Genomic DNA, 27,239 nt, shown 5'->3' with positions numbered 1-27,239 from the left:
ACTGGAGCAGGGGAAAGGAGAGTAAAGGGAAAGTTTGGGGAAGGGCTGGAAAAGCATGAAGAAGGGTGTCACACAGGGGGAAAAGGGCACAGCAGCAATCCCCTGAGAAAGGGGAACCCATGGGATGGAAGTTTCATTTCTGGGAAGGGAGGTGTCACATGATGTCTCCACTCAGCAGAGAAATGGGGAAGTGGGAGCTGGCCTGAGAGATCGGAGAAAACACGCCCAGGAAGGGTGAGACAGAGCATCTGCGAGAGCAAGAGACAGAGCAGGGAAGGCAGAGGCAGCCAGAGCTACAGGCGGACAGAGACTGAGAGGGGAGGACGGCCAGACAGAGCGTGGGAAGGGAAGGCTCAGGACAGACAGAGCAGCGAGGGCAGACAGAGCACAGGCTGAGAAGGCCAGGGGAAGTAGGAAGACCCGTGTGGTGCCCAGGCAGGGCGGTACATGGCCCGGGATGGTGGCAGAGGGGAGCGCCGGCCCCTGCTGGGGCAGGAAGAGGCCCCGGCCGGGGGTTTATGGGATGCCTTCGAGGGCCGGAAGGCGGCTTGTGCGGCCGTGCTGCTGGTGGAAATCCTGGAGCGGGCAGCTTTCTTCGGCATCGTCTCCAATCTTGTCCTCTACCTCAACAGCAGCAACTTCAATTGGGGAGGGTCACAGGCCTCGCGGGCCTCCCTGCTCTTCCTGGGCGCCTCCTACCTGCTTTCGCCCGTCGGGGGCTGGCTGGCTGACGTCTACCTGGGCCGCTACTGGACCATCACGCTAAGCTTCCTGCTCTACCTGGTGTCGGCCTGCCTGCTGCCCGCCACGGCCTCATTGGACGGGCGACTCTTTCTGTGCGGGGACATGCCGGCCTACTCGCTGCAGAATACCTGTCAGAACCAGAGTGGGGAGTGCCAGCAGTCGGCACCCGGCCACTACTGCGCCCCTCTGATGTACACCGGCCTGCTGCTGCTGGCACTGGGCATCAGCTCCGTCAAGGCCAACCTCACCCCTTTTGGCGCCGACCAGGTAACAGGCACGCCCTTCCCCTCCATCCCCCCAGGGTAAGCAACCTGGAGAGCAATACGTCCAGCACACAAAGGGCTACACACACACGCCCTCCCAAAGAGATTCCCCGGGGCAGGACCCTCACCCCGGCTAGTGCCAAAGGGTTAACGTTGCACACACACACACACGAGCGTGCATATGCACAGACACAGGCAATGCATACAATGCGTGCGCACAAACACACTCAGAGGCAATGCATGCAATGCGCGCGTGCACCCACACCCAGAGGCAGAGACAATGCATGCAGCACATGTGTGTGCACGGACGCACGCACACACACACACACACAGGCAATGCATGCAAACAGACACACAAAAGTTTGCACACATGAATACCCATGCGCAGGGGCACCCACATGCAAATGCATCTGGCACACCCTTGCGCAAAAGCACATCCACGCAAGCAGCCATGCAGACAATGGCACACGTTGACCCCCTCCCCCTGCAAACTTGCACACATGTGAGAACACGTTTCCATGAACATGCACAAGCGCGCATGTGCTTACACACACAGGCATGCAAAAGCACACACACACACACGGCAATGCAGGCACACACAAGTCCACCTGTGTGCTTCCACAGATTAATGCACATGGGGGGTGCAGGGGCTTTCCCTGTCAGGCTATGGGGGAGGGGGCTGTTTCTCTCTCTCCCCCCCCCAAGCAGATGATGGATAAAGTCTCCTCTCTACCACCCCAGAAACAAGCCAGAGTTCCCAGGCGTGGCTGGGGGCAGGGAGAACGTCCCTCGGGATGATCTCCCCTCCCAGAGCGCAAGGGGTTAATCCTCTCTGTCTCCCCCGGGAGTGAGGAAGTTCTCCCCCCCACAATTCGGGGAGGTAAGGGGTCTAACTGGGGGAAGGGGATTGTTTCTCTGGTTCATAGGAAATGGGGGTGGGGAGTTAACCTCTTAGGGGCTGTAGGGGGAGAATGTCTAGACCTCTTTAGGGGGCTGCCTCCCATCTCTCCTTCCCTTTGGGGAGCCAGGCAGAGCCTCAGCCAGGCAGGGGGGCCACCACCCTCCACACCCTCAGGGGGTGCTGTTGCAATGGGGCATCCTGATTGGGTGGGTAGGTGAGAGGATGGGAAGGGCTGGGGGACGGAGGGAGCAGGGGGCCGGGAAAGGGGGAAGAGGACAGGAAGGAGGGAGGCTGGGTCTAGGTTAAGGATGAGCCCCCACCCCGTGTTTTTGGCTCAGTTTTGGCCACGCGCTCCCTGCAGGTGGAAGTCCCTGGGGTGGAGGGGTGGTGAAAGTCCCCCTGCCAGGCCTAGAAACTGCTGGGCTCCCCAAAGGGCGGGAGAGATGGGAGGCAGCCCCCGCCAGGGATCTAGAAATTCTCTCCCCACAGCCCATAAAGGGTTAATCCCCCCCCATTTCCTTTGGGACCCCCCCTTCCCACAGTGGGGACGGGGACGAGGTCCTCACTGGAAGAGGCAGAGCACAGCCTGGCTCACGCCGTCCTGCCTTGCGCTCCCTGCAGGTGACGGACCGTGGCCGCAACGCCACACGGCGCTTCTTCAACTGGTTCTACTGGAGCATTAACATCGGGGCCGTGATCTCGCTGCTCGTGGTGGCCTTCATCCAGCAGAATGTCAACTTCCTCATCGGCTACACCATCCCCGCGGCCTGCGTGGCCCTGGCCCTCCTCGTCTTCCTCCTGGCCGCCCCCACCTTCATCACCAAGCCCCCTGCGGGCAGCCAGGTCTCTGCCATGCTCAGGCTGGCCTTCCGAGGCAGCTGTGGCAGCCGAGCGCGCCGTATCAGGTAGGGTGGGCGCTGGTGGCCCAGCTGCCCCCATCCCCTCTAGGGCCATGCTCATGCTGGCCTCCTCACGCCGTCTGTGCTCTCCCCTTTCGCTGCAGGCCAAGCTCTCTCCAATCAGAAGCCCAGGGCGTGGATCCTCTCCTTGACGGCAAATCGCAGCCCCGGGCTCCTTCGTCCGAGGAGGATCTTGCCAACTTCCAGGTGATGGCCAAGATCCTGCCGGTGCTACTGACCTTCATTCCGTACTGGATGGTCTACTTCCAGGTAGGTAGCCGGCAGAGCAGCAGCATCAGCTGTGCTGATGCATAGAGGGGGTTGGCAGTTGGGCTGGCATCGAGCCATCCTCACGGAGCTTAGAGTTGAGGATCAATACCATCAGTGCTTGTGAGACCCTCAGATCCTCGGGTAGTGGAGGCTTCAAACAGGGGTGCTGCCTCCAGAGCGCCCCCTCGTGGCCAGGGGCAGCTCTGGCTCAATGTCCCTGAAATAATCCACAAAGGCTTCCTCCAAGCTTTTACCTCCACCCCTCTCCCAAGCCTGGTTTCATCACATGACCAGCACAGAACAATCCATCAAGTCCATCTCCACAAGAGCTCCTCAGCTCTGGCATCTGCTGCCGATCCCATTGGTCTGAGTCTTCAGCCAGCAGCCGTTCCCACCCCTCCCTAGCCAGAGGCTGCCCTTCCTCCCAGAATCGGCGCCAGGACTTTCCCTGAGTTGTCCTCTCTCGGGCTCCAAGAGGCCAGCAGCTCATCCCCCTATCTCAGGAGTGGGCAAACTATGGCCCGGGGGCCGCATCCAGCCCTTCAGATGTTTTAATCCGGTCCTCGAGCTCCCGCTGGGGAGCAGGGTCTGGGGATCGCCCCACTCTGGTGCTCCAGCCAGGGAGCAGGGTCAGGGGCTTGCCCTGCTGTGTGCATGCCATGACTCCACATGGCTTCTGGAAGCAGCAGCATACCCGCCCTCCAGCTCCTACACATAGGGTCAGCCAGGGGGCTATGCATGCTGCCCCTGCCTCAAGCAATGCCCCCACAGCTCCCATTGATTGGGAGCCAAGGCCAATGGGAGCTGCAGGGATGGTGCCTGCAGACAGGGCAGCGTGCAGAGCCACTTGGCCGTGCCTCTGCATAGGAGCCGGGGGGGACACAGGGACATGCTGCTGCTTCCAGGAGCTGCTTGAGGTAAGTATTGCTCAGAGCCTGCACCCCTGACCCCCTCCCATGCCCCAATCACCTGCCCCAGCCCTGATCCACCTCCCACCCTCCGAACCCCTCGGTCCCAGCCCGGAGCACCCTCCTGCATCCCCAACCCCTCATACTCAACCCCACCCCAGAGCCCACACCCCCAGCTAGAACCCACACCCTCTCCCACACCCCAACCCAACCCCCTGCCTCAGCCTTGAGCCCCCTCCTGCAGCCTAAACTCCTCATTTCTGGCCCCACCCCAGAGCCCACACCCCCAGATGGAGCCCTCATCCCCTCCTGCACCCCAACTCCCAATTTCATGAGCATTCATGGCCCACCATACAATTTCCATACCCAGATATGGCCCTTGGGCCAAAAAGTTTGCCTGCCTGCCTGCCTGCCTCTCTCTCTCTCTCTCTCTCTCTGACCCATTAACCCTCTCCTGGGGGCCACCCACACACTGCTCCCCTAGTCCTGGCTTGGCAGAGTTTCCTGGGGTAGGGTCGGGGTGTGGGGGGGTGTCAGCCCATGCCCTCCTGCTGGGTGTCTCTGCCCTACCTCAGTGGGGTAGGAGAGGGGTTCAGTTCCCATGGGGGCCAGGGCATGCAGTGGGGATGGCAGGCAATGACCCCAACTCAAGGGGGAAGAGGAGGCACAATGCCCCTGGCAGCGGGGGTGGGGGGGCGCTAAGTGACATCACTGGGGTGGATGATGAAGTCCCAAGAGGTGTGATGGGGGGAGGGATGTTCCATGAATCTGAGCCCCACAGTGACCTCCCTGTTACATTCCAGATGCAGTCGACTTACTATCTGCAAGGCCTGCACCTCTTCATCCCCAACATCTTCCAGCACAACAAGACAGGCAGCAGCGAGGGCAGCAGCTACGCGGTGAGGGGCTGGGGCAGACAGTGGCGTCAGTTCAGGGGCTGAGTGGCATCGCTGGGGCTGAGGATGACACCCCAAGAGGGGGTGACAGGGAGAGGGCTGGCGCCAGGCCAAGGGAAGAGACCACCTTGAGCCACAAGGGTGAATCCTGCTGCCCATTCGAGTCGGGTGACATGCCCAGCCTGGGCAGGGAGGCAGGTCCAGGATATCACTTGCCCCTGGCAGCACAATCCCTCCTTTGTGAGAGGCCCAGCGTGAGCGGCATGTGATACTGGTTGTGGTTACCGGCCGGGCTGGAGACAGAACAGAAACCATCCCAGTTGCTTCCGCTTCTCCTCAGGCCCCGGGCAGCTGGAGAGGAGCAGGGGACCAGGAACAATTTGTGTAGCGGGGGTGCTGAGAGCCATTGAACCAAACTGTAAACCCTGTATCTGATGGACACCACTTCCAGCCAGAGGGTGCGGCAGCACCCCTAGTTCCAGCACCTATGGGCGGGAGGGGATGGGGAAGCAGGGGGAGACAGGGCTGGGAGAGGTAGGAGATTCAGAATAAGGGTTTTCAGTTGCTGTAGAGTCGTTTCTCAAGGAGATGCCTGGTTCTGTTAGCCCAGGTGCTGGTTGTGACCCAGTTCTCTCTCCTTAGATCAGGGGTGGGCAAACTTTTTGGCCAAGGGCCACATCGGGGTGCGAAACTGTGGAGGGCCAGGTAGGGAAGGCTGTGCCTCCCCAAACAGCCTGGCCCCGCCCCCTATTTGCCCCCTCCCACTTCCCGCCCCCTGACTGTCCCCCTCAGAACCCCCGACCCATCCAACCCCCATGCTCCTTGTCCCCTGACTGCCCCCTCCTGGGACCCCCCCGCCCTAAACCACCCCGCCCCCCAGGATCCCACCCCCTATCCAACCCTCCCTGTGCCCTGACTTCCCCAACTTATTCACACCCCTGCCCCCGACAGGCCCCCTGGGACTCCCATGCCCTATCCAACCCCCCTCCCATTCCCCAACCCCTGACCACCCCAGAACCTCCTCCCCATCCAACCATGCCCTGTCCCCTGACTGCCCCCCGGGACTCTCTACCCAACCCCCTTATCACCACGGGTACGCCGCCACTGCCCCCTTACCATGCCGCTCAGAGCGGAAGGAGCTCGCAGCCCCGCTGCCCGTGCAGCGGCATGGCTGCGTGGGAGGGGGAACAGCGGGGAAGGGGTCGGGGGTAGCCTCCCTGGCCAGGAGCTGAGGGGCCGGGCAGGACGGTCCCACGAGCCGTAGTTTGCCCACCTTTGCCTTAGATCCCCAGTGCCTGGTTCTGTTAGCCCAGGTGCTGGTTCTGACCCAGTTCTCTCTCCCTAGTTCCCTGATGCCTGGCTCCTGTTAGCCAATGTGGTAGTCCTGCTGATTCTGGTCCCGCTGAAGGATCGAGTCATTGACCCGTTCCTGGTGAGGCGGAAGCTGCTGCCCTCGGTGCTGAAGAGGATGGCCCTGGGCATGTTCTTTGGCCTCACCTCTATCATTGTGGCAGGTAACGCCTGGTGCCCGTGGCTAGGGAGGCCATGGCTGGTGGGTGGGAGGCTACTGCCCAATGCCAGGGCTGGAGCTGACCGGCATTGTTGGGGGATCCCAGAGGATGGCTGATAGACTCTCCCTGCCCTGAAATCAGGGGCCCATGGGGCCTTGCTCAGATGGGGCTGACCCCTTCTGAGCGTGTGTGGGGGAATGCCACATTGATCCATCCTGCCCCTCCTCGGCAGGCACCCTGGAGACCAAGAGGCTGCAGTATGTGAAGAACAACCAGACCATCTCACAGCGCATTGGAGAGGACATGTACACTGCCGCCACGCTGCCCATCTGGTGGCAGATTCCCCAGTACCTGCTCATCGGCATCAGCGAAATCTTCGCCAGCATTCCAGGTAACTGTGCTGGGTTTGTGCAGCGCCTAGCGTGATGGGGTTCAGTAACGATAAGGCAGCACGGGTGAGGTGTGAAGCGCCAGGTGCTGGGGCTAGACTGAGCATGTGCAATGGGTCGGACTAACAGCCCCTTGCACCGTGCTGGGGGCGGGGGCAGAGAGCTCTACTACAGCTGTATCTTGGCAGGAGGTGATGGCCTCTGATTTCATGAAGCTAAGCAATACGAGGCTTGGTCTGTAGCTGGGGATGGGCGACTGATAGGTTCAAGGCTAGTGCTTGGGTTGGGACTGCCAGCTCAGCAATCTGCTGACATGGTAACAAACAGCCTGTTTGATCCCATCCCCTGGTGGCTACAAGCAGTGTCCATTTGCCCTAGTATTACTGAGGTCCCTCAGAGCTCTCTGCTCTCCCCCAGGGCTGGAATTTGCCTACTCTGAGGCCCCCAAGTCCATGCAGGGAGCCATCATGGGGCTCTTTTTCTTCATTTCCGGCGTGGGCTCGCTCCTGGGCTCTGGGCTGTTGACCCTCCTCTCAATGTCGGAGCATGGCTGGATGGACTGCCCCAAGGACTACGGTGAGTGTGGGGTCCAGGGGCGAATACAGAGCCAAAGGGAGAGAGGCAGCCGCTCAGCAGAGTTGGGGGTGGGAAATGTATCCCTGGGGCCAACAGGGGGTGCTCGAGGCAGGTTGGGAGATAGGTCTGTTCTCCAGTCTCAGGCCTCATCATCCCACTGCCAGCAGGGGGAGCTCTCCATGGAGAGGGTTCTGCTGACAGTGCCAGGGGAGATGGGTCCCTGGGGCTGGGAATGTGGCAGAAGATGGTGTCTACTTGGTGCCAGGTTGCACTGATTGTGTAGGGAGAAATGTGCCCTGGGCTAGGGGTGCTGCAGGGGCTAGAGGTGGAGGGGACTGTCTGGTACCAGGAGGGAGTGCTCTGACGGCTCGCCCCTTGTTTCCCCAGGGAACATTAACAATTGCCACATGGACTATTACTTCTTCCTCCTGGCTGGGATCCAGACTGTGACCTGCATGCTCTTCTTCTGGATCTCTGGCCGCTACGAGAGGCAACAGCAGCCCAACTGCCACGCCTGTGTTGGCCACGAAGGGGACTGAGGGGACCCTGCCCCCCTCCAGCTGCCCCTTTCTGCTCAGTGACTTGCCCGGCTTGGGCTGGTGGATGGAACTACTCCCAAGCAGTGCAGCAGGGTCAGCAAACCTCCCCGGGGAAGGGGGAGGAGGGATGCCCCTAGTAGGACACCAGGGACTCTCACCCATAAGGCACCCACGGGACGCAGGGACAGCCCCAAGGGGGAGGGGGATGCCCTAAAGGGCAGAGCCCCCTCATGGCTCACTTGGGGGCTTGCTCTTTCTCCTTGTCGGAGACCCTTAGGAAACGTTGTCCTGCCTCCTTGGCTACCCCCAGGCTTTAAGATCCACCCTCCAGGCCCAGAATTCCTAAGGATTCCCTCTCTTGCCTGGGTTTTGCCATCCAGCAGGGTCCTGACATGGCCGATCTCCTGGGACTGGCACCAGTAAGGGGTTAAATCAACAGGCAGAAGGAACTTGAAATGAGGGGTTGGGAAATGATTCCCAGAGCCCAGGAGAGGGCGGAAGATTTGCCCCATCCTACACAAGGAAAAAATCTCCTTCTCAGCCCGTACTAATATCAGGGCTCAACTGGGCAAAGGCTGGATACAATCTCATAGAGTGGCAAACCTGCTGGCACCACTGGTGGATAGGACCTCAGAACTGCCATGATCCGTGTTACTCTGTGTAATGCTAAATGGGCTCTGATGGGGAGAGGGCAGCGGTGGTGGGTTGTGCCTGGCTGTTCTCTGGGGGTTGGTCCAAGTGGAGGTGTTTGTAAAGATGGAATTTTAGAGCGTGGGGGCTTTAATTTATTCTGGGGGGAGAGGGAGTTAGATAAAGGTGCTCCAAGCCACCAGCACCTGGTGGAAAAGACAGAGGGGTGAATGCAATGGCCCTTAAGTGCCCAGCCAGTATCTATTTACAATTTTATGACGCGTGAAAATAATGCAGGGAAAAGCACAGCAGAACTCAAAGCAAAAAAGTGTTCCTGTAAAAAAACAACACTCCACTGGAAAGAGATTTCTGTAAACGAACAAGACTTGCCCCTGGAGCCTTTGCAACCCAAACACTGCGGGAGATACTGAAACGGAATGGCCTGTTATCAAGGATGGGGATTGCAGTTCATGGCAAGGGTCCACTTCCGAACAGTCTATAAGGGGTTGATACGTGGTGGCTGGCTGTTCTAAGCAGCTTAAAAATATGACCAGTGTGTGCCAGAGCTGCTCTTGAGCACATCAGCAGAAGGTACTAGAGCTGGTTAAGTGGCTAGTAAGATTATTATGAGTATTGCCGTGTGCCGTTGCAGATGCAGAACAAGGTGCTGGTCCCTCCTCACCTCACCTAAGTCAAAGACAACAGACAGCTGGAGGAGCACCAGGAAACAATGAGGCAATATTGCTCAGTGGTCTCAGTGCACCAGTTGGCAAGTTTGTGGTAGGCATCCCGGCAGAGCAGAGTTTGACAGGAGGATAAAGCAGATAGTTATGACCAGTAGCAGCCTAGGAGAGAGCACAAAGGTGCTTGTTTGAAAATTGACCAAGTGGGCGATTGCTGCTGGCACCACTGGCAGAGCGGCACGGGACAGAATGGACTAATGATCTATAACAAATTAATAGGGCTGTCAATTAATTGCAGTTAACTCAAGCAATTAACTCAAAACAATTAACTCAATTAAAAAAATGTGATTCATCACAATTTTAATCACACTGTTAATTGAATACCCGTTGAAATTATATTTTTGCATGTTCTTCTACATTTTCAAATCTATTGATTTCAATTACAACACAGAATACAAAGTGTACAGTGCTCTCTTTAGATTATTTTTGATTATCTTTTTTACAGTGCAAATATTTTTAAACAATAAGTAATATTTTTCAATTCACCTCATACAAGTACTGTTGTGCAATCTCTTCATGGTGAAAGTGCAGTTTTCAAATATAGATTTTTTTGTTACATAACTGCACTCAAAACAGCTTAAAACTTTAGAGCCTGCAAGTCCACTCAGTCCTACTTCTTGTTCAGCCAATCGCTAAGACAAACAAGTTTGTTTACATTTATGGGCAATAATGCTGCCCACTTCTTATTTACAATTAAAACGAGAACAGATGTTCACATGGCATTTTTGTAGCCGGCATTGCAAGGTATTTACGTGCCAGATGTGCAAAACCAGTGGTTGGCAACCTATGGCCCATGTGCCAAAGGCGGCATGCACGCTGATTTTCAGTGGCACTCACACTGCTCGGGTCCTAGCCACCGATCCGGGGGGCTCTGCATTTTAATTTAATTTTAAATGAAGCTTTTTAAACATTTTAAAAACCTTATTTACTTTACATAAAATAATAGTTTAGTTATATATTATAGACTTATAGAAAGAGACCTTCTAAAACGTTAAAATTTATTCCTGGCACACGAAACCTTAAATTAGAGTGAATAAATGAAGACTCAGCACACCACTTCTGAAAGGTTGCCGACCCCTGTGCTAAACATTTGTATGCCCCTTTGTGCTTTAGCCACCATTCCAGAGGACATGCTTCCAAGACTGATTGGACTTGTAGGCTCTAAAGTGTTACATTTTTTTATTTTTGAGTGCAGTTATGTAAAAAAAAAAAAATAACTCTACATTTGTAAGTTGCACTTTCAAAGAGATGGCACTACAGTACTTGTATGAGGTGAATTGAAATACAATTTCTTTTCTTTTTTACTATGCAGATATAGGTAACCAAAAATAATAATCTAAAGTGAGCATTGTACACTTTGTATTCTGTGTCTGGTGGCACCTTAAAGACTAACAGATTTATTTCAGCATAAGCTTTCGTGGCTAAAAACCCCACTTCTTCGATGCATGGAGTGAAAATGCATCATACCATGCATTTGAAGAAGTGGGTTTTTTACCCACAAAAGCTTATGCCCAAATAAATCTGTTAGTCTTTAAGGTGCCATCAGACTCCTTGTTTTTGTGGATACCGACTAACAGGGCTTCCCCCCGATATTTGTATTCTGTGTTGTGATTGAAATCAATATATTTGAAAATGTAGAAAACATCCAAAAATATTTAAATAAACGCGATTTAAAACTGTGATTAATCGTGATTTTTTTATCTCACAATAAATTTTTTTATTCATTTGCCAGCCCTACAAATTAACCATTTATCCAAGTGTCTCAGCACTCAGCTCCGTTTGTAAATGGAAACTTCAGAGCAAGGTTTATAAATCTCTCCCACTTGGGATCCCCGCATAGAGGAAGGCTCAGGGAGGGAGCCATGCTGCTACTTTTCTTGACAATGGAAAATCTAATTATAATCGATCTGATGGGCTGGGCTGTTAAAAAGGCTGAAGCTGCTGGCAGTGGGGAGGGGAGGCTGGGACAGCAGGGAGAGGGGAGCCCTGTGGCCTGGCCCAGGCCCTGAAGGAAACTTTCCCTTTTCGATGAAGACTGTTTTTAAAAAGGTCTGTTCTCACTGTGCGGCTGTGAATCTAGTGCACGCATATTCCTGCTGACCTCACACGCAGCACGTTACTCTGTTCATGGAGGACACCTCTCACCTCTTCGAGCCTCCAGCATGGGGCTGGTGTTAAGCCACCGTCATGCTCCCTGCATTCTTGGGCTGTGCCTGGTCCAGGGATAGCTTAGAGCAGCCCCAGGGCTGCTCTGATTTATGAGCTGCTTCCTATGGCAAGCAGGTAAGTCACAGTGAATGCAATCCAGTCACGCCCCTGATCCACCTCGTTTGCTGGGGGCTGGTAGATAGCCCCTTCTCCCAATTCTTTACCAGCTGGGAAGGCCCCTCAGTGCAGGGGGTATTCTCAAGGGGCCATCCCCCATTCCCCTCTACAGTCCAGTGGAAGAATGGCCTACGCTGGCAGATGGGGCCAGAGAATGAGGCCGAGAGACTGGAGAAGTTTGATAGCAGAGGGAGCCTGCAGCTGGTCATCTCCTTCCACCCAGGGGGTGCTCTGAGTACAAAGGCAGAGAGGGATGGAACAGGTCCCCCCATTCACCGAGGGGCTGGGTATTTGTTTTTAAATACTTTATTTTTGTAACAACATAAGAATTAAAAATCTTCCATAAATAAAGGACCCGTCGTGGCAGCCTCCCGACGCTACAGGTATAAAATGCCAGAGATCGTACAAAACGAACGCACGGCCAGGGTGAAGGGGGCCGGCTGGTGCCCCCTGGGAGGGGGCCCACCCCTGAATGGTGGGCAGGTTGGGGGGATATCCCAAGGGTCAGACCACAGGAAGGACACTCGCCATGAAAACCATCACAATCAACACAACATTGCAATGAGAGCCAAAGCAAAATTGGAATCCGGCCCCGGCTCGCCCCTCAATGGGTTGGAGATCAGCGGGGAAAGCACCCCCAGAACCTGGGCGATAACCAGGACACCTGGGTTCCAAGTTCGGGAGGTCAAACTCCCTCCAGTGAGAGGGAAAGAGGGGCCTCAGCTGGGATCAAGATAGAAACTGACGGAGCACAGGCTGGATCCCCAGGACAGAGACAAAGAGTCAGAGATAATTCTATAGGATGCAGCCCTGCATCTCAGTGATCCAGGGGCCTACAACTCATCCCTAGTGGGTAGAGCCCTGACCCCTGGCAGCAACCCCAGGGGACAGTGCTCTCCTCCTAACACTGACTGGGAGGGAGCAGGTTTGGACAGAGAATGCCCAGTGGATCCCAGGACAGATCCCTGGGAGGGTGGCCAATGGGAGCGGGGGCTGGTCCCTTACTGCTTTGCCCTGCACGGTGTCAGTAGGGTGCAGGGGCCCCGAGGTCAGGAGCTGCCCCGGATCCTCTCCATGTAGCTCCTCAGCTCGTCGGGGTCCCGCAGCCCCATGTCCTCGCATACCCAGCGGATGTCGTCCTCGCTGGCCACCAGGATGGACTGGATGGTGGGGGCAGAGGAGGGCGGGGGGGACGCGGCACCCTCAGGGGCCCGGGGTGAGGCAAAGGTCACAAACTCCACCCGCTTACGCCTGCCCCCTGGTGCAGCCACCTCCTTCCGGGACAAGGTGCTGGGGGGTGCTGGGCTCCCCAGAGCCGCAGGGAGGAAAGTGCAGGAGGAGACCCCACCGTCGGGCCCTGTGATCTCAGGGGCACCAGCCTCCCCTTTGCCCCCCTCCATGCCCGGGGGAGTCCCGCAGCAGCAGCAGCTGCCATCTTTGGCAGCGGCGGAGGGGTCGGGGGAGGGATTGGGGCTGAGCTCTTGGTGCTGGCTGCGGCGATCCAGCTGGCGGCTCAGCTCCTCCTGGTCGGTGCCCAGCCACACCCAGTTGTGGGGCTGCTGGGTGGAGGGGGCTGGGCCGGGCCCAGCGTCGGGGGGCTCCTTGCGCTGGTAGCGCAGCACAAAGACAATGCAGTTGACGAGGAAGATGAAGATGGCCAAGCAGAAGACGCCCAGGAGAACGTACATCCCAATCTCCAGGTCCGTCACCCGCTCCGGGGCCTTCACCATCTCATCCTCCTCCTCCTCCTCCTCAGGCCAGCCATCCTCAGAGAAGGTGCCACCCTCGGGCCTCTCAGACTTGGTCAGGTTGGGTCCCACCCCAGCTGGGGCCCGCTTCCGGGGCCCCACCATGGTCTCCGTAGCTGCCGCCGTCACCGCCTCCCCCGACATGGCCCCCTCGGCCCGCTGGAAGGGGGACTCGGGGTGGGGATTGCGGGGCCGTGGGCTACCGGGGGTTGGGGGCCGTCGGCTGATGCCAACCTCCAGCCAGGCAGTGCCAGTGGCCAGCGGCGCCCGGTGCTTGCCTTTGCGGCAGGAGTCTGCGGTGTGCAGGCCCAGCTGCAGGAGGGGTCCCTGGCCCGGCCCCTCAGCCACGATCAGCGGGCGAGCTAGCTCCTCGTCCGGCCGCACCCAGGCCACGCCAGGGTCCAGGGAGGAGACAGAGAGTGCCACGTCCCGCCAGCCATAGAGCTCCACGGGGGCCAGGGTGTGGTCGGTGAATGCCAGCCAGACACTGAGTGCTGCTTCCTGGAGGGGGGACATCCGGGGCCACAGGGATCAGGCAACAAGAGTGTAGTGTTGGGGGGGGCGGGGAAAGGGGGGACGGGACACAGACGGGCAGGGGGGTGGGTGTAAACGGAGGGTGCGAGAAGAGACACACCCGTGATCCCTATGCTGCTGCCCTCCCCGCTTTGTGTGGGGGCCACAGCTGCAGCAGGCCCCACTTCCCAACTCTCCCAAGCAATGTGCGCTTGACTCCCTCCTCCCACCCGTGCTGCAGCAAGGAGAGACACTGGGCAAGGCCCAAACCCATGGGTTCTAGGGCTCTGCCGAAAGCCAGGGTCCCCACCCTCATCTGCCACCAGAGAGGTCTGGATCGCATGCCAAGGCCCAGCACTGGAGGGGCAGAAGCTGCAGCTTTAAAGGCCTGGTATAGCCAGGCTTGCTCAGCTCCAGGAGCCTGGGATGTCCCCAGGAATCACCTGGCTACACCCCGTGTTCCCAGCCCTGCGCTCTGCCTCCCAGGCCCCACGGACCGCCCCTCTCACCTGCTTTGGGGAGTGCAGGGCTGAGAGTGCTTGGCAGGTGGCGGTGAGGACATCGGGGTGTCGTGGCTCCGTGCTCAGTGCCAGCGAGAGGCCCGACACCAGCTGGGCCTGCAGCTCCAACACGGCCACCTTCTCATCCGACACCACCAGGGTCTGCTCGCCCAGGATGGAATCCGAGACAGGGGAGCGCACCTGCACCCATGGGAGAGCAGGGGATACAGGCACTAGCAGCAGCTCTGATCTGGACAGAAAACCTCCACAAAGCCTCCCCCAATCTCCCACACTCCCTCCTGTGTCCCCAATCTCCCATGTCCCCAATCTCCCATGTCCCCCATCTCCCATGCTTCCCCCTCTCCCAGCCACCCCTCATCTCCCACGCTACCCCCGTGCCCCCGCAGCCACCGCCACTCACCTCTTGTGCCTCCCCCAGCCTCAGCCACCCCTCCCATCTCCCACACTTCCCCCTCCCCCCAGCCAACCCCACACCCATCCTCTGTTCCTCTCCCCTCAACCTCCTTGGTGCCCCCCACTCCATCCCTCTGCTCAGCTGTCCCCCCACACCATCCCCCTGCACCTCTCCCACACGATTCCCTGCTACTACATGCATCCCCCAGCTCACCCCACACCATCCCTCGTGCCCCTCCCCAGCTCACCCCCCCCGCCTCCCACCTCCCTGGGCACCCTCCAATCACCCCAGTCCCTACCTCCACTGACGTCACTCCCGGCTCGCGGCCTATCACCACGCTCCCGCCCTCCAGAGTGGCCACGCGGGGGTCCTGCACCTTGGCTTGCCCGCCCACCAGGTGGGAGACGTCCAGGAGCCAGTCAGAGCTCGGCATGTAGGTCAGGTGCCGTCCACCGTCCAGTGGGTGAGCCACGAAGTGCGCCAGGAAGCGGACACCAGCACGCTGGTACTGGAGCCGACAGCTGCGAGCTCGCCTCTCTGCCTCCTCCCCAGCCTCCTCGGGCTCCGCCAGGCCACTGCTCGCAGAGGAGAGCGCCACGGTCTCAGCAGGGAGCGGCCAGGCATGGGGCTCTAACCCCACATGGTGCAGGTGGCCGAGAGCCACCTCATCCCAGTGCCATGGCCTCCAGGACCCCACGCTGCCAGCCTCTGCACTGACATGGAGAGCCTGCTCTCTGTTCATCTGCCCCATCAGACACACTGGGACCCCCCCCGGCCTCTGCCCAATCAGCAACTCTGGAACTCCCTGTTATGAAGTGGGAATTTTTTGTATGAAGACTAGGTGTGCCTCAATTTCCCCCGTGTTACCTAGGGAGTGGAAAAGGGCTGTTTGCTCTCAGGGCAGGTGAAGAGACGTAGACATGGGTGTCACCTAGCTGTCTAGATCTTGGTCCCCATACCAGTGGAGCCTCTGAGGGTATGCCCACACTGCAATTAGATGCCTGTGTCTGGCCCATGCCAGCTGACTCAGGTTTGTGGGGCTGGTTAATTGGCTCAGGCTGCTGCCCAGGCTCTGGGACCCTCCCACCTCGCAGGGTCCTAGTGCCCAGGCTCCAGCCGAAGGAGGCCAGACGGACAGAGACACACAGCTTGAACCCTGGAGGTCACTACAGCTTAGCTCGGCTATTTCATTCCTCTGTGCTAACCTAAGGCCTTCCTATGCCGCGTTCCCACTGACTAATAAACCCAGCTGTTCTGACAACACCGTTTGGTGTCACTGCTCATGCTGGGTGAGGTGCATTAATCCCTGAAGGGTTGACAGGTCTCTGCCAGGAGTCTGTCTGCATGGGACTCGCTGAACAGAGCTCACGGTGTGACGCAGGAGTGCGGAAAGCCCAGAGGTTCAGGCTGAGGACATGGTGACACCATGTGGCTTGCCCTGGAGGAAAAGTGAGACCCCTCGGGGGTCTGGCCCACTGAGAGGTTCCTCCTAGAGGCTGCTCCAAAGCTGGGGCCCAGCACCAATCCTGTGGATCTGTGACACCCCACCGCAGGTCCCCCTTCCCCATCACAGAGACTCCGTCTCTTCCCCGCCAGCTTCTGGCCCCCACCCCTAACTGCCTGCGCCCCGAGTGCAGAGCCTTTCACTCAGCCAGCCACTAGAGACTCTGGGCTCCTCACTCAACCGACCTGCCCGCTCCAAGGGGAAGTCTCCCCTGGGCCCCTTCTCCGCTCTAGTCCGGCCAGGTTCTTAGACTGCGCCCATCACTGTGGCATCTGAGCTGCCCCAAAGCATACACTGGAGTCTGGACATGGCCCTGGTGCCAGCCCTGCCTGCTTCCTTCATGCCCCCACCTCCCCTATCTCCAACACATCCTTCCCATGCACCAGGCCCCAATGCCCTCTCTGCCTGCCAGGCCCTGCCCACCCTCCCACTGGACAGGCCCTGGTGTCCTCCCAACACACCATGCCCTGGCACTCTCCCTGCCCACCCACAAGGCCCCGGCACCCTTCCGGCAGCCCCAATCCCTGCTCCAGGTTGGGAGCCAGAGGGACTGACCTGTCTGGAGCGGCGCCGGGCACCCTCCAGCCGCGCACCTGCTCCAGCGTGGTGTCGGTCAGCTCGATGCGCAGCGGCAGTAGTGGTACCCAGACGGTGAAGAGCAGCGAGGCGTGGAGCCGCCGGAACCAGAAATCCACTCGCGCCCCGCGGGCGCCCCGGTTCTCCTTGCCCCCCACATAGACGGAGTTGCATGTGTCCGTCACCTGGGGCCAGGAGGGCATGAAGAATGGCACATATGTGGACAAATGTCCAGACACCTTCACCCCTGCCCCGCCCCCCAAACCTCCAAGCCTGCCACTCGGGACACTCCACGGAACCAGGGAGAGGGTGTGGGGAGTAGCTTGCAAAGAGGAAACAGAGCAGAAGGGAACTAGCGAGCCCTGGCTACAGGGTGAGAGGCGGTGGGGATGGGAACCACATAGGGGCTGAGCCCCAAGCGGTAGGAGGGGGCCAAGGACATGTGGCTATGGAGCTGAAGGTGGAGAGGGCAGGGGCTGGGCCATTGGGGAGGGAACAGGAGGCACCTGGCAGAGATGTTGAGTTGTGGAATGGGGGTGAGGGGAACCTGGGGGGCTGAAAGCCTGAAGGGGGAGCAGTGGGGAAGCCCAGACCTTCCAGATGGAAGAGGCAGTCCCACTACCGACCGGGCTGAACTATGACCTGGGGAGTGGTCACACCGGACTCCCACGTAACCTCTGCTCCTGCCCTAGCCTGAGGGGTCAGGGGAGATCTGGCATTGCAGAGGGTGAGGATGGGGATGATGGCCCAAGAGGGCACCTGAGGATGGTGAGAGGGGATCTGGTGTCTCAGAGAGCGAGGAGGGCACTTGAGGGTGATGGTGGGGGATCTGGCATTGCAGAGGGCAAGGACAGGGTATGATGGCCCAGGAGGGCACCTGAGGATGGTGAGAGGGGAGCTGGTGTCTCAGAGGGCAGAGCTAGAGAATGATGCTCTGGGAGGCAACTGACAGTGAGAGGGGGAAAAATCTGGGTCTCAGAGGGCCAGGATGAGGGATGATGGCCCAGGAGGGCACTTCCCTATGGGTCAGTGGGTGGTTCATTTGTTTCTCACCTTCAGGACCTGCTTGTTGGCAGACTCACACCCCATCTGCTCGGTGACCTCGAACACAGCTCCCCCCATCTCCACAGCGACCAGCTTCACCGGCACTGCCAGGGGGATCCCCGTCAGGGGGGCGGTGTTCACAATCTCTTGCTCCTGGGGAGACCAAGAGGGTACACAGATTGAGACCCTGCCTCTGGGGGGCTGCCTGGCGCGGGAACAGAACCACAAGGCCTTACCTTCACCAGTGGGACCAGCGCCCTGACGTCGCGCTCCGACACCTGGATCTCCCACACCATCTTGTCCTTCTCAGCTTCAGGGTCCTGGCCAGGGTACTCCACCTGCCAGGTGACAGGGCGCGTGGAGGCCAGGCCGCTCGTGCCGTTCTCCACCGCCAAGTCCAGGTAGAGGAACTCGGGGAAATCCGCTGCCCTAGATGGAGGCAGGAGGGAAGTGAGGGGGCAGTGAAGCAGAGGACGGATACAGCGCCCCCAGGGGCTGTGGCATCTCACCCCTGCTCCATCACGAGCCACACAAATTTCACCTTCAAGCACAACCGGGAGGTGACCAGAGAGAGGAACTGTCCTGTTCAGCGGCCCATGGTTCCCTCCCTCCGATCTGATTGGTCAGTATGTGGTGGAGTAGCAACAGCCATCCCATCCCCAGGCCAACGGCATCAGACCTACAGTCTGATTGGCTGGGTCCTGGGAGAACAGCTACATTATCACTGCTCCTCCGCGTCACATGGCCTCCTGTCCCCACTGGCTGATGCCCAGGAGAATACAGGTATCAGCCCAGCCCCCCGCAGGAGTCACATGGTTCCCTACATCCTGCCCAATTGGCCAATACCCAGGAGAATAAGCGTGTCAGCCCTGTCCCCTTCAGGAGTCACGTGGTTACTACCTCCAGGCCAACTGGCGAGCGTCCAGCCGGCGACAAGTGACCACAGCGGTGTGGTGCTTTGAACCCTTGAACTTGTCCAGCTTGGCCGTCCATGCCTCGGGGACGGCAGGGCGGGCAGCTAGGACCTGCAGCCCCTTCTTCACCTTGATCCTGAAAGAAGCACGGCTCAGAGTCAGAGCATGGACTCCTGAAGAGACATCACCCAAAGCAGAGACCCTCTGAACCCTACAGAGTCCTTGGCTGGATCCCTGGATCCCCTTGGATCTCACCTGAGGGTCAGCAGGCCAGGGTAGGGTCCCTGAGTCTCAGGGTAGGTTCCTGGGTCCCCCGGATCTCACCTGAAGGTCAGGTAGGGTCCCCCATATCTCAGGGTGGGCCCCTCGATCTCACCTGAGGGACAGCAGGTTAGGGTAGGGTCCCCGTGCCTCAGGCTGTATCCCTGGGTCCCCCTGGATCTCACCTCAGGGTCAGCAGGTTGGCGGTGAAGTTCTGCTGGAGGATCAGGGTGGCCGTGAAGAGCTGCCCTGGCCGGAGTGCCATGTCGGGGACCCGGATGAGCACGTTGTCATCCAGCCGCACCTCCTGGCGCCGAGGCGGGTCCGTGCCTCGCAGCTCCACAGCGCTGACATAGTGCAGTCTCTCCTTGGTGCCCTCAGCACCCGGCCGGGGCCTCTCCTGGGGCCCCGCATAGCTGCACTCTGCAGACGTTTCCACGGTCCCCAGGCTGTAGTACAGCTCGGCTCGCTCGGGGGGCCGGGCGGGCTCTGCAGCTCTGCGCCGGCTGTGTGCGGAGGGGTGTGTGGCAGAGAACCAGCGTGGGGGGAACTCCAGCTCCACCACGCACACTCCCAGGGGTGCCTGAGTGGGAAGAGCAGGGAGTGGGCTCAGAGAGCATGAGTCTACCCCAACCTCATTGACCACCCACCTCTAGGGTGGGCCCTGAAGTCTCCATCACCCACCCCAGGGGGAAACCAACTCCTGCTCCAGCCCGACCTACACTGCACTGCTGTCCCCAGCACAGAGCACCCCTCTTTCCCCAAATCTAAGATCACTTAGACCCCAAGCTCAACCCCTGGAGAAGAGCTAGCCTTGTCCCAGGGAGCCCCCCAACCCCAGCTGCCCCTGCAGCCTTGCTATGGGGGACACACAACCTTCATCTTCTCCATGGTGACCCCGACACACCACGATCTGGTGCCAGGAAGGGGCGCAACGTACCCAACCAGAGGGACTTTCAGCTCCCACTGCCCCTCCCCCTTCCCCCACTCCTCCAAGGATGTCTGGGTGCTGGACCCTCTATCTCCTGGGAGGGCAGATGTTGGCGGGTCACGTACTGACCTGGAGGCGGCAGGCTCCATGCACAGCCCGTGTCTGGTGGAAAGCATGCAGGGAGACACAGGGCAGGTCATGCCGTCCCGGCAGCCAGTCCTGCCCCTTGAGGTGGAAGAGAACCCTGGCATACGGCTCAGCTGGAGACACTGTGCCCTCAATGGACACGGCTCGGACGTCCCAAGCCGCGGAGCCGTACCTGTGGTGGGGATCGGCTGCTGGCACCACCTGGAGAAAGAGACGCAGATTGAGACCGGGAGAGATGGGTCAGATGGGACACCGAGATGCCCAGCTGAGCCCAGAGTGGAGGCACTGCTGGATGGGCAGGGTTACCTGTTGGGCAGTGAAGGGCAGGTAGGTGGCTTGGATGACAGGCTTTGCCGTGGGCCGGCGATGGAGGAGGAGGTAAGTCTCAGAGCGGGAGCCCAGGGAAGCATTTCCCGGCAGGTACCGATCCACCCGCTGCAGCCGGAAATGTTCTGGAATGTCCAGCACCTTGAGTTCGGCCGGCAGGTACACCAGGTCATGGGGGTCCGATTCTCCACTCACTGCGGGGAGAAGAAAAACCAGGTCTGCGGCCGGCAGTCATGTGCCCCCTACCCCACACACTTACCAGAGCACGTGTCCTCCCCCTCACCCAACCCCTCCTGAGAGAAGGAGATGCCAGGACGTCAGCTGGAGTGGAGCGTCACTGTTCCTGAGCTATTCAAGGGGGTGGACCAAGCCTGCCTCCTGCTGGAGAAAAGGGAGCTAAATTATTTGTATTACAGCAGCATCTAGAGGTCCTGGCTGAGATCAGGGCCCTGTTGTGCCAGGCACTGTCCAGACACATAGGGAGAGACAGGCCCTGCCCTGGCTGAGATCAGGGCCCCGTTGTGCCAGGTGCTGCCCAGACACACAGGGAGAAAGGCACAGCCCCAAAGAGTTCACATCTACATAAAATTATTATTTCTCCCATGTTACAGGTGGGAAACTGAGGCACAGATTTTTTTAAGTGACTCCCCCAGGGAGTCTGTAGCATAAATGGGGTTGAACCCAAACCTCCAGAGTCCCTGTCCAGTGCTTTAAACAAAAGACCAGCCTTTCTCACAACCAAGGCTCCATGGCCTATGTGATGCAGATCAGACAGGACGAGAACAGTACAGTCTGGGTGAAATCCTGGCAGCACTGAAATCAGTGGGAAATTTGACATGGGCTTCAACAGGGTCAGAATTTCACTTTCTGAATCTAAGCAAACCTTTGGCAAGCCACTTATGGCCAGATTGTCTACGGCTCAGCAACGAAGCTTACGTTCAATCTGCCAGAGTTCAGCTCTCATTCAGCATCCAAATTAGAGTCGGGTTATCAAAAGTGCTCAGCAGAGGGCTGAGCTCTTGAAAACACTGGCCTAAGCTCCCTTTACCTCAGTTCTCCATTTGGCAAATGATCCCACTCCCCCTCCCCACCGCTTTCTCTATTGAGCTTGTTAGCTCTGCCGGGCAGGGACTGTTTCTTCCGTCTACATGTGCAGCACCTAGCACAACGGAGTCCCACTATCTCCGTTGCGGGGAGTAGGTGCAATTGTAATACAAACAGGCTTGTGCTCGCCTGCTTCTTTGTGATGTACAGAGCCAGTGGAAATTCAGATGTTGTTTCCCCAGGGTTTCCACAGACACTTGGAGATTCAGTGGGACTTTGACATGACGAGGCAGGAAGGCCAAAGCTGAGTGACAAAGAGGAAGGGGCCGTTAGCCTGACTGTTAATCATGTGCTGCTCTTTGCTTCTGTTAACATCTGAACTTAGTGGGTTCAAAAGCGTTTGAGATTGTTGCTCTCTGGGGCACGGGCTGTGTTTTTGTCCTGGGTCTGTACAGAACCTAAGCACACAAATGACAAAACTGAACACACAACAACATGGCATTCTGGTGGAGCTGATTCACTTTTTCTTTTTATAAAAAAAAAAAAAAAAAGACACCCCCCATACCCCTCCAAACCCCACAAAAATGATGAAAATCATTGAGATTTTTCACCCACTGGGTTTCCGATAACAAAAAAAGGTCGATACCATTTTCAGTAAAAAACCCCCACCAATTTCCCCCCCGACTAATTAAAAAACAATACAAAAACGATTTCAACATGGTTTGCAAAAATGGTTATTTTATTCTTCACCCAGCCCTAGAGTTGACACAATTTGTCAAAGAGTCAATACTTCGATGGCAATGGAACCAGCCATTTGGAAGATCTCAGAAATCAGTTGATTTCAGTGTTTTTTAAGAGTCTTGGGTGTGCTTTACTCTGGAATTTCCCTGCCTCTTAAAGAGAGGGCAGTTCCAAAAATAATAACCCAACCTGCTCTGATGATCAGAAATGGGCTGATCTTTACTTAACAGCCGCAACTCAATGTTAGCACCATCTCGACCTGCAGATAGGATGCAGAGCGGGTCACTGCATGGAGCTTGAAAGCCACTTCCCTTACTGGGCCAGGACTAGCAGGAATCTCGCCTGGGCTAGCACCTTTCAGCTTGCACAGGAGCCATTTTCAAAAATGAGAAGTCTTTAGTCTTTAGCAAGTTCCCCAACTGTGCCCGATCTACAGAGGATTTGCGTCTGTTACAACCCTGGTAGTAGCAGCTCCTGCTTTTTAGCTCTGGAGGTCCCAGGTTCAATCCCCAGCATCAGCGAAGATAGGAGCCAGGGCCTAAGCAGACTAAACAATTGCTTAAGGCCCCAAGCAGCTCAAGGGGGCCCCCATTAATTATTAATATGTGCTATTCCTGTTTAGGGCCCTAATGGGCTACCATCAGCACTGGACAAGATGGTACCTGTCACAGACCGTGGGACTGGGGAGGTCACACACATGGGGTAAGAGGCTCTATGACGGTTCTGCCAGAAAAGCCAGCTCCTTCCACACAGAGGGATGGAGATCACCAAACCTTCCTCCCCAGCATGTCCAGGGCTATGATCCCCCTGCCCCACCAGCCAGCCCATTAAATGTTGATTTCCCCACCGTTGTGATCTCTTATCATGCCTGCCCCAGTCCCTGACCCCCGGAGAGGGAGCAGGTGGCGGAGAGATACTGTGACATCCCCCTCTGGGTCACTACATCCCAAGATCCAGGGGATGGGAGTTGGGGGGGGGGGGAGAAACAGGTGGGTTCTTTACAAGCCTGGTATCTGCCTCCCACAGGCAGTGACCTCTGCCATCTCCCCTCTCCCTGCTTGATTGGCCTGCTAATTACATTGCACTCTCATCTATTTCCCCTCATCATCCTGACAGCTCCAGCCTACCTCCTGCCTCCCATATCGCCCCCTCTCCTGCTGGGGGTCTGGCTCCCTACCTCTCTTCCCAGACCCCTCTCCAAACCCTCCTACTCAGCCCAGGGACCCTTCTCTCTCCTATGGCCCAAGCCCCTTCTCCATTTGTCCCTGCCGAGGTCAGGATTCATCATGAAATGTCACAATCCCACCACAGGCACCAGCCCCGTGGGACAGAACAAACCACGCAGAGATGGCTTGCTCTGAACCACAGCTCCGGTGGTGCCTTGAGATCCCAGAAGTTCCCCATCACGCTTAGGACCTAGAGGACCAGGAACGGACCCTGTAGAATCACAAGCAGGTGATTTTGCTACCAATGCAACACTGAATCGATTGGGTTTGGTGACCCTGTGGAGCACAGATGGGGAAACTGACACACCTGCTCCATCAGGTCCAACCCATCCCGTCCCAGCCTGTGGGGCCACCAAGCCCTGCACAGTTCTGCTCCCATTGCCCCTAGAGCACTGGGGGCTAAACATCTCAGAGCAGGAAAGATTTTGGGGGGGAGGTGGCAGAAAGGATGTGGGGGGGCACGGCAGGAGGGAGTAACTAGAGCTGAGAACAGTCAACATACCCAGGAGGGAGGAGGCCCCTTCAGGCTAACAGACAGCGGCTGGGACAGAAGAGGTAAGGACTGGCTAAGCTGGGAGCGTTTGCTAACAGAGATGCATTAACCTGGGGAGCAGCCTCCCAAGAGATGGGGGTCAGCCCCATGGCTTGAGACCTTCACAACTAGACTGCCTTGGGGAGTGCCCACAAGGGCCCGACCTGCCCTGCCGTCAGGGCTAGCCACATCAGGAGCATTGCATGCCCCAGGGAAGATTGATTGGCCTCTTTCTAGGGGGAGTCCTGCTGTCACGGGGGCTCCAGCCTGGGCTGTGTCATGAGCAGGGGATGCAGGAAGGTGCAGATACGGCGGCTCAGGAACAGATCAGAGGACCTGGGGAGAACTCTGGGGATCTTGTTAGCGCCTGAGGCGGACCTGGGGTTCCACCAGGACCAGACCATAAAGGGAATGTGGGGAAGCCTGTGGGGTTCCCTGCTGTGACCTAAGAGGAAAGACAAGGGGCCCTGCTGGCTCTGGACCACAGGGCATGAGGGAAACCACAGGAGTGAGATGTTGGTTCTTATGGATATTAGGAGAGGGCGCAAGTTCTGTGGGGTCCAATGGGGCTCAGAGCCAGGTCCCAGTAGCAGGAGTCACCACTAGATCCCATGGGGGTCTGGGAAGTATATGGGTCCTGCAGGATCCAATGGGGCTCAGGGTTGGGTCATTGGGGCCAGGGTACCCATTGGATCCTGGGGGGAGCCCATGGGTTCAATGGAGCTCAGAGCCAGGTACTGCAACTAGGGTCCCCACTGGATCCCATGGGGGGTGTTGCACGGGTCCTTTGGGGCTCAGAACTGAGTCACTGGGACGGGGTCCCCACTAGATACCACGGGGGGAGCGGGGGGCTCAAGGGTCCAATGGGGCTCAGTCCTAGGTGATTGGGGCCGGGGCCGCACAGGTCTAATGCGGCTCAGAACCGGGTCACTGGGGCAGGGGTCCCCCCTGCATCCCACGGGGGCGGGGCGCGCAAGGCGCACGGCTCCTGCGGGGTCCGACGGAGCTCGGCGGGCCCGGGGAAGCCCGGCGCGGGGGGGTCTCAGCGGCGCTGCCGGGGTGTCCGTGGGGCGCCAAGCGAGGGGCGCACCCCGAGCCCGCACACTCACCTCTCGCCGTCTGCAGGGCCAGCAGTGCGGCCAGCAGAACAAGGCAGCCGCGTCCGGAGGCCAGGGGGGCAGCGAGCCGTGGGGGGCCCATCCCTGCCTGCCCTGGGGCCATGGGGCTGGCGCGGGGCTCAGATCCCCCCGCCCGCGCCCTGCACCCGCAGCATGCCCCGGCCCCCGAGCGTCGCGCCCGCTCTGTCCGTGCGCCCGGGCCGCGCCTCCGTCTGCAGCCGGCAGCTCGGGGCTGCCGCTCCCAGACAATAGAGGGATGGGGAGGGAGGGAGCACATGGGCTGCTCGCCTGGCGCCCCGGCCGGGTCCTAAACCCCTCCTTTTCCAGCCGGCATCCTAGTGCCGCCCCCGGTACAGCGCCTAGCACTGCAGGGGGCCTGGAAAAGCGGCTAAAGTAATGCGAATCCCAGAGTAACAGCAATACACGGGGCCTAGGTGGAGCCAGAGGCAGGAGGGAAGCAGCCAGAGAGGGAGAGAAAGAGGTCGAGATGGAAAGAACAAGGCAGGGAGCAGTAGAGAGGGACAGAGGGTGAGGGAGAGATGGGAGAATGGAGAGAGCGAGATAATGGCAGAAAATGAACAAGAGAAGGTGTGAGCAAGGAAATGAAGGAGGGGAAAGAGGAAGGGGATGAGTGAGAAGCTATAGAAGGAGGAAGAGACAAATGGAATGACTGCGAGCGCTGGAGACGGCCAAGCAAGGCGCAGAAGGAGCCGAGGATGGACAGGGCAAGCCAGTGAGGGGGGAGGGGACAGGCTGTGTCAGTTGGAGGCAGGATTGGTGCTTCCCTGTGCATGGGAGATTGGAAGCTGCTTGGGGCTGGGGCTGGGGCTGGCTCCCGTGCTGTGTGTACAGAGCCTGGTGCCATGGCTCCTGAAACACTGATTCGGGCTCGGGGCTCCAGTATCATACAGGCTATAACAGGGACAGGACGGATCAAGGGAGCAACAGGAGAGGAAGTGCAAAGGAGAGAGAACATGAGCAGTAGGTAAAAACAGGCAGAAGGAGAAAGAGTAAAAGAGAGCAAGAGGCAGCAAGGAAGATTGGTAGGAAAGAGAGTGAGGGAAGGTGAAAGGGACAGACAGGCAGACAGCAAGAGACCCACATGGACAGATAGGCAGGCAGACACAGGGCTGGATTTCCAATTAGACACAGTAGACATGTGCCTAGGGGCACCAGCATTCTAGGGGTGCCCTTCTCTCTCTAAAATTGTGTGCAACACAAAGATCAGCTGCGGGGGGAGCGCTGAAGATGTAAATCTGGCCCTGGGCAGACAGCTAGAGAGAGCCACAGGGACAGACAGAGGTGGGGACAGCTCAGCCCACAGCTCAGCCCCCTGGTGACTGGTGCTTTGTAAATAACCAGACAGCCAGGACAGAGCAAGTGGATTCTTGAGAGTGCCATAAGCTGTTGCCCTGCGGCTCCCCCAGCCCAGCTGCAGCAGGGCCTGCGCCGAGGTCTGCAGCCTGCCAGAGCCCCCCGGGCACCAGAGGAGTGCTGGGAGCCACTGAGAGCTCACGCCCAGTGCTCTTGCTCTTCCCCCCACCGAGAGGAGCCAGCCAGCAGCAAGGAGCTGCAGCTGGTTGGCTCTGCCCTCAGGCTCTGGGAGAGCACAGGCTGCCATGGACCCTACTTCACCCGCACCCTGCCAGGGCAGAAATAAACCTGCCCAGGCACTGAAGGGTTAAAAAGGCCAAAAAGCAAGAGCTTGGAGTCTTCAGCCTGTATCATATAACAGCTGGAGACCCAGACACGGGCATGGGGAGGAATTGGAAGCTTCAGATACAGGGATAGAGAGGATAAGCAAACAAGGGACATGGGAGAGAGGTGGGGTGAGGGTGATACTGAGTCCACACAGCCTAGCCAGACACAGCCCCCAGGACCCCACCCCTTTCCGCTCTGTGACTGTACAGTGCCTAGTGTAACGGGGCCCTGGGCCACAAGTGGGGCTGCCAGAGTCCTAGAGTTTAAGGCCACAAAGATACATCAGGTCAGCTAGCCTGACCTCCTGCACGCCACAGGCCTGCACACCACACCACCACCACCCAGCACCCACCTGCTAAACCCAACCAGCAAAGTATTACAGCCTGCAGGAGACCTGGCCAGT

At 58.3% G+C, this 27,239-nt stretch overlaps 2 protein-coding genes across 2 annotated transcripts; one reads left to right on the top strand and one right to left on the bottom strand.

The window, feature by feature from the left end:
- Positions 1-238: 238 nt before the first annotated feature.
- On the top strand, positions 239-9,655 carry SLC15A3 (solute carrier family 15 member 3). The gene is made up of 8 exons (XM_073350601.1): positions 239-1,011; positions 2,530-2,813; positions 2,912-3,077; positions 4,789-4,884; positions 6,227-6,395; positions 6,625-6,783; positions 7,199-7,357; positions 7,745-9,655. The coding sequence occupies exons 1-8, from the start codon at positions 448-450 to the stop codon at positions 7,894-7,896; spliced, it is 1,749 nt and encodes a 582-aa protein (XP_073206702.1). The 5' UTR covers positions 239-447; the 3' UTR covers positions 7,897-9,655.
- A 2,229-nt stretch (positions 9,656-11,884) lies between these two features.
- Positions 11,885-25,423, bottom strand: TMEM132A (transmembrane protein 132A). The gene is made up of 11 exons (XM_073346897.1): positions 25,127-25,423; positions 20,454-20,668; positions 20,130-20,348; positions 19,255-19,652; positions 18,795-18,944; positions 18,131-18,323; positions 17,904-18,047; positions 16,830-17,035; positions 15,069-15,345; positions 14,365-14,556; positions 11,885-13,843 (listed from the first exon to the last, which is right to left on the bottom strand). Exons 1-11 carry the CDS (start codon positions 25,410-25,412, stop codon positions 12,644-12,646), a joined length of 3,480 nt encoding a protein of 1,159 aa, XP_073202998.1. The 5' UTR covers positions 25,413-25,423; the 3' UTR covers positions 11,885-12,643.
- Positions 25,424-27,239: the final 1,816 nt, after the last annotated feature.

This window comes from Lepidochelys kempii, chromosome 6 (assembly GCF_965140265.1).
Source record: "Lepidochelys kempii isolate rLepKem1 chromosome 6, rLepKem1.hap2, whole genome shotgun sequence".
Classification (NCBI taxonomy): domain Eukaryota; kingdom Metazoa; phylum Chordata; order Testudines; family Cheloniidae; genus Lepidochelys; species Lepidochelys kempii.
This window is presented reverse-complemented; position numbering and strand designations above follow the sequence as displayed.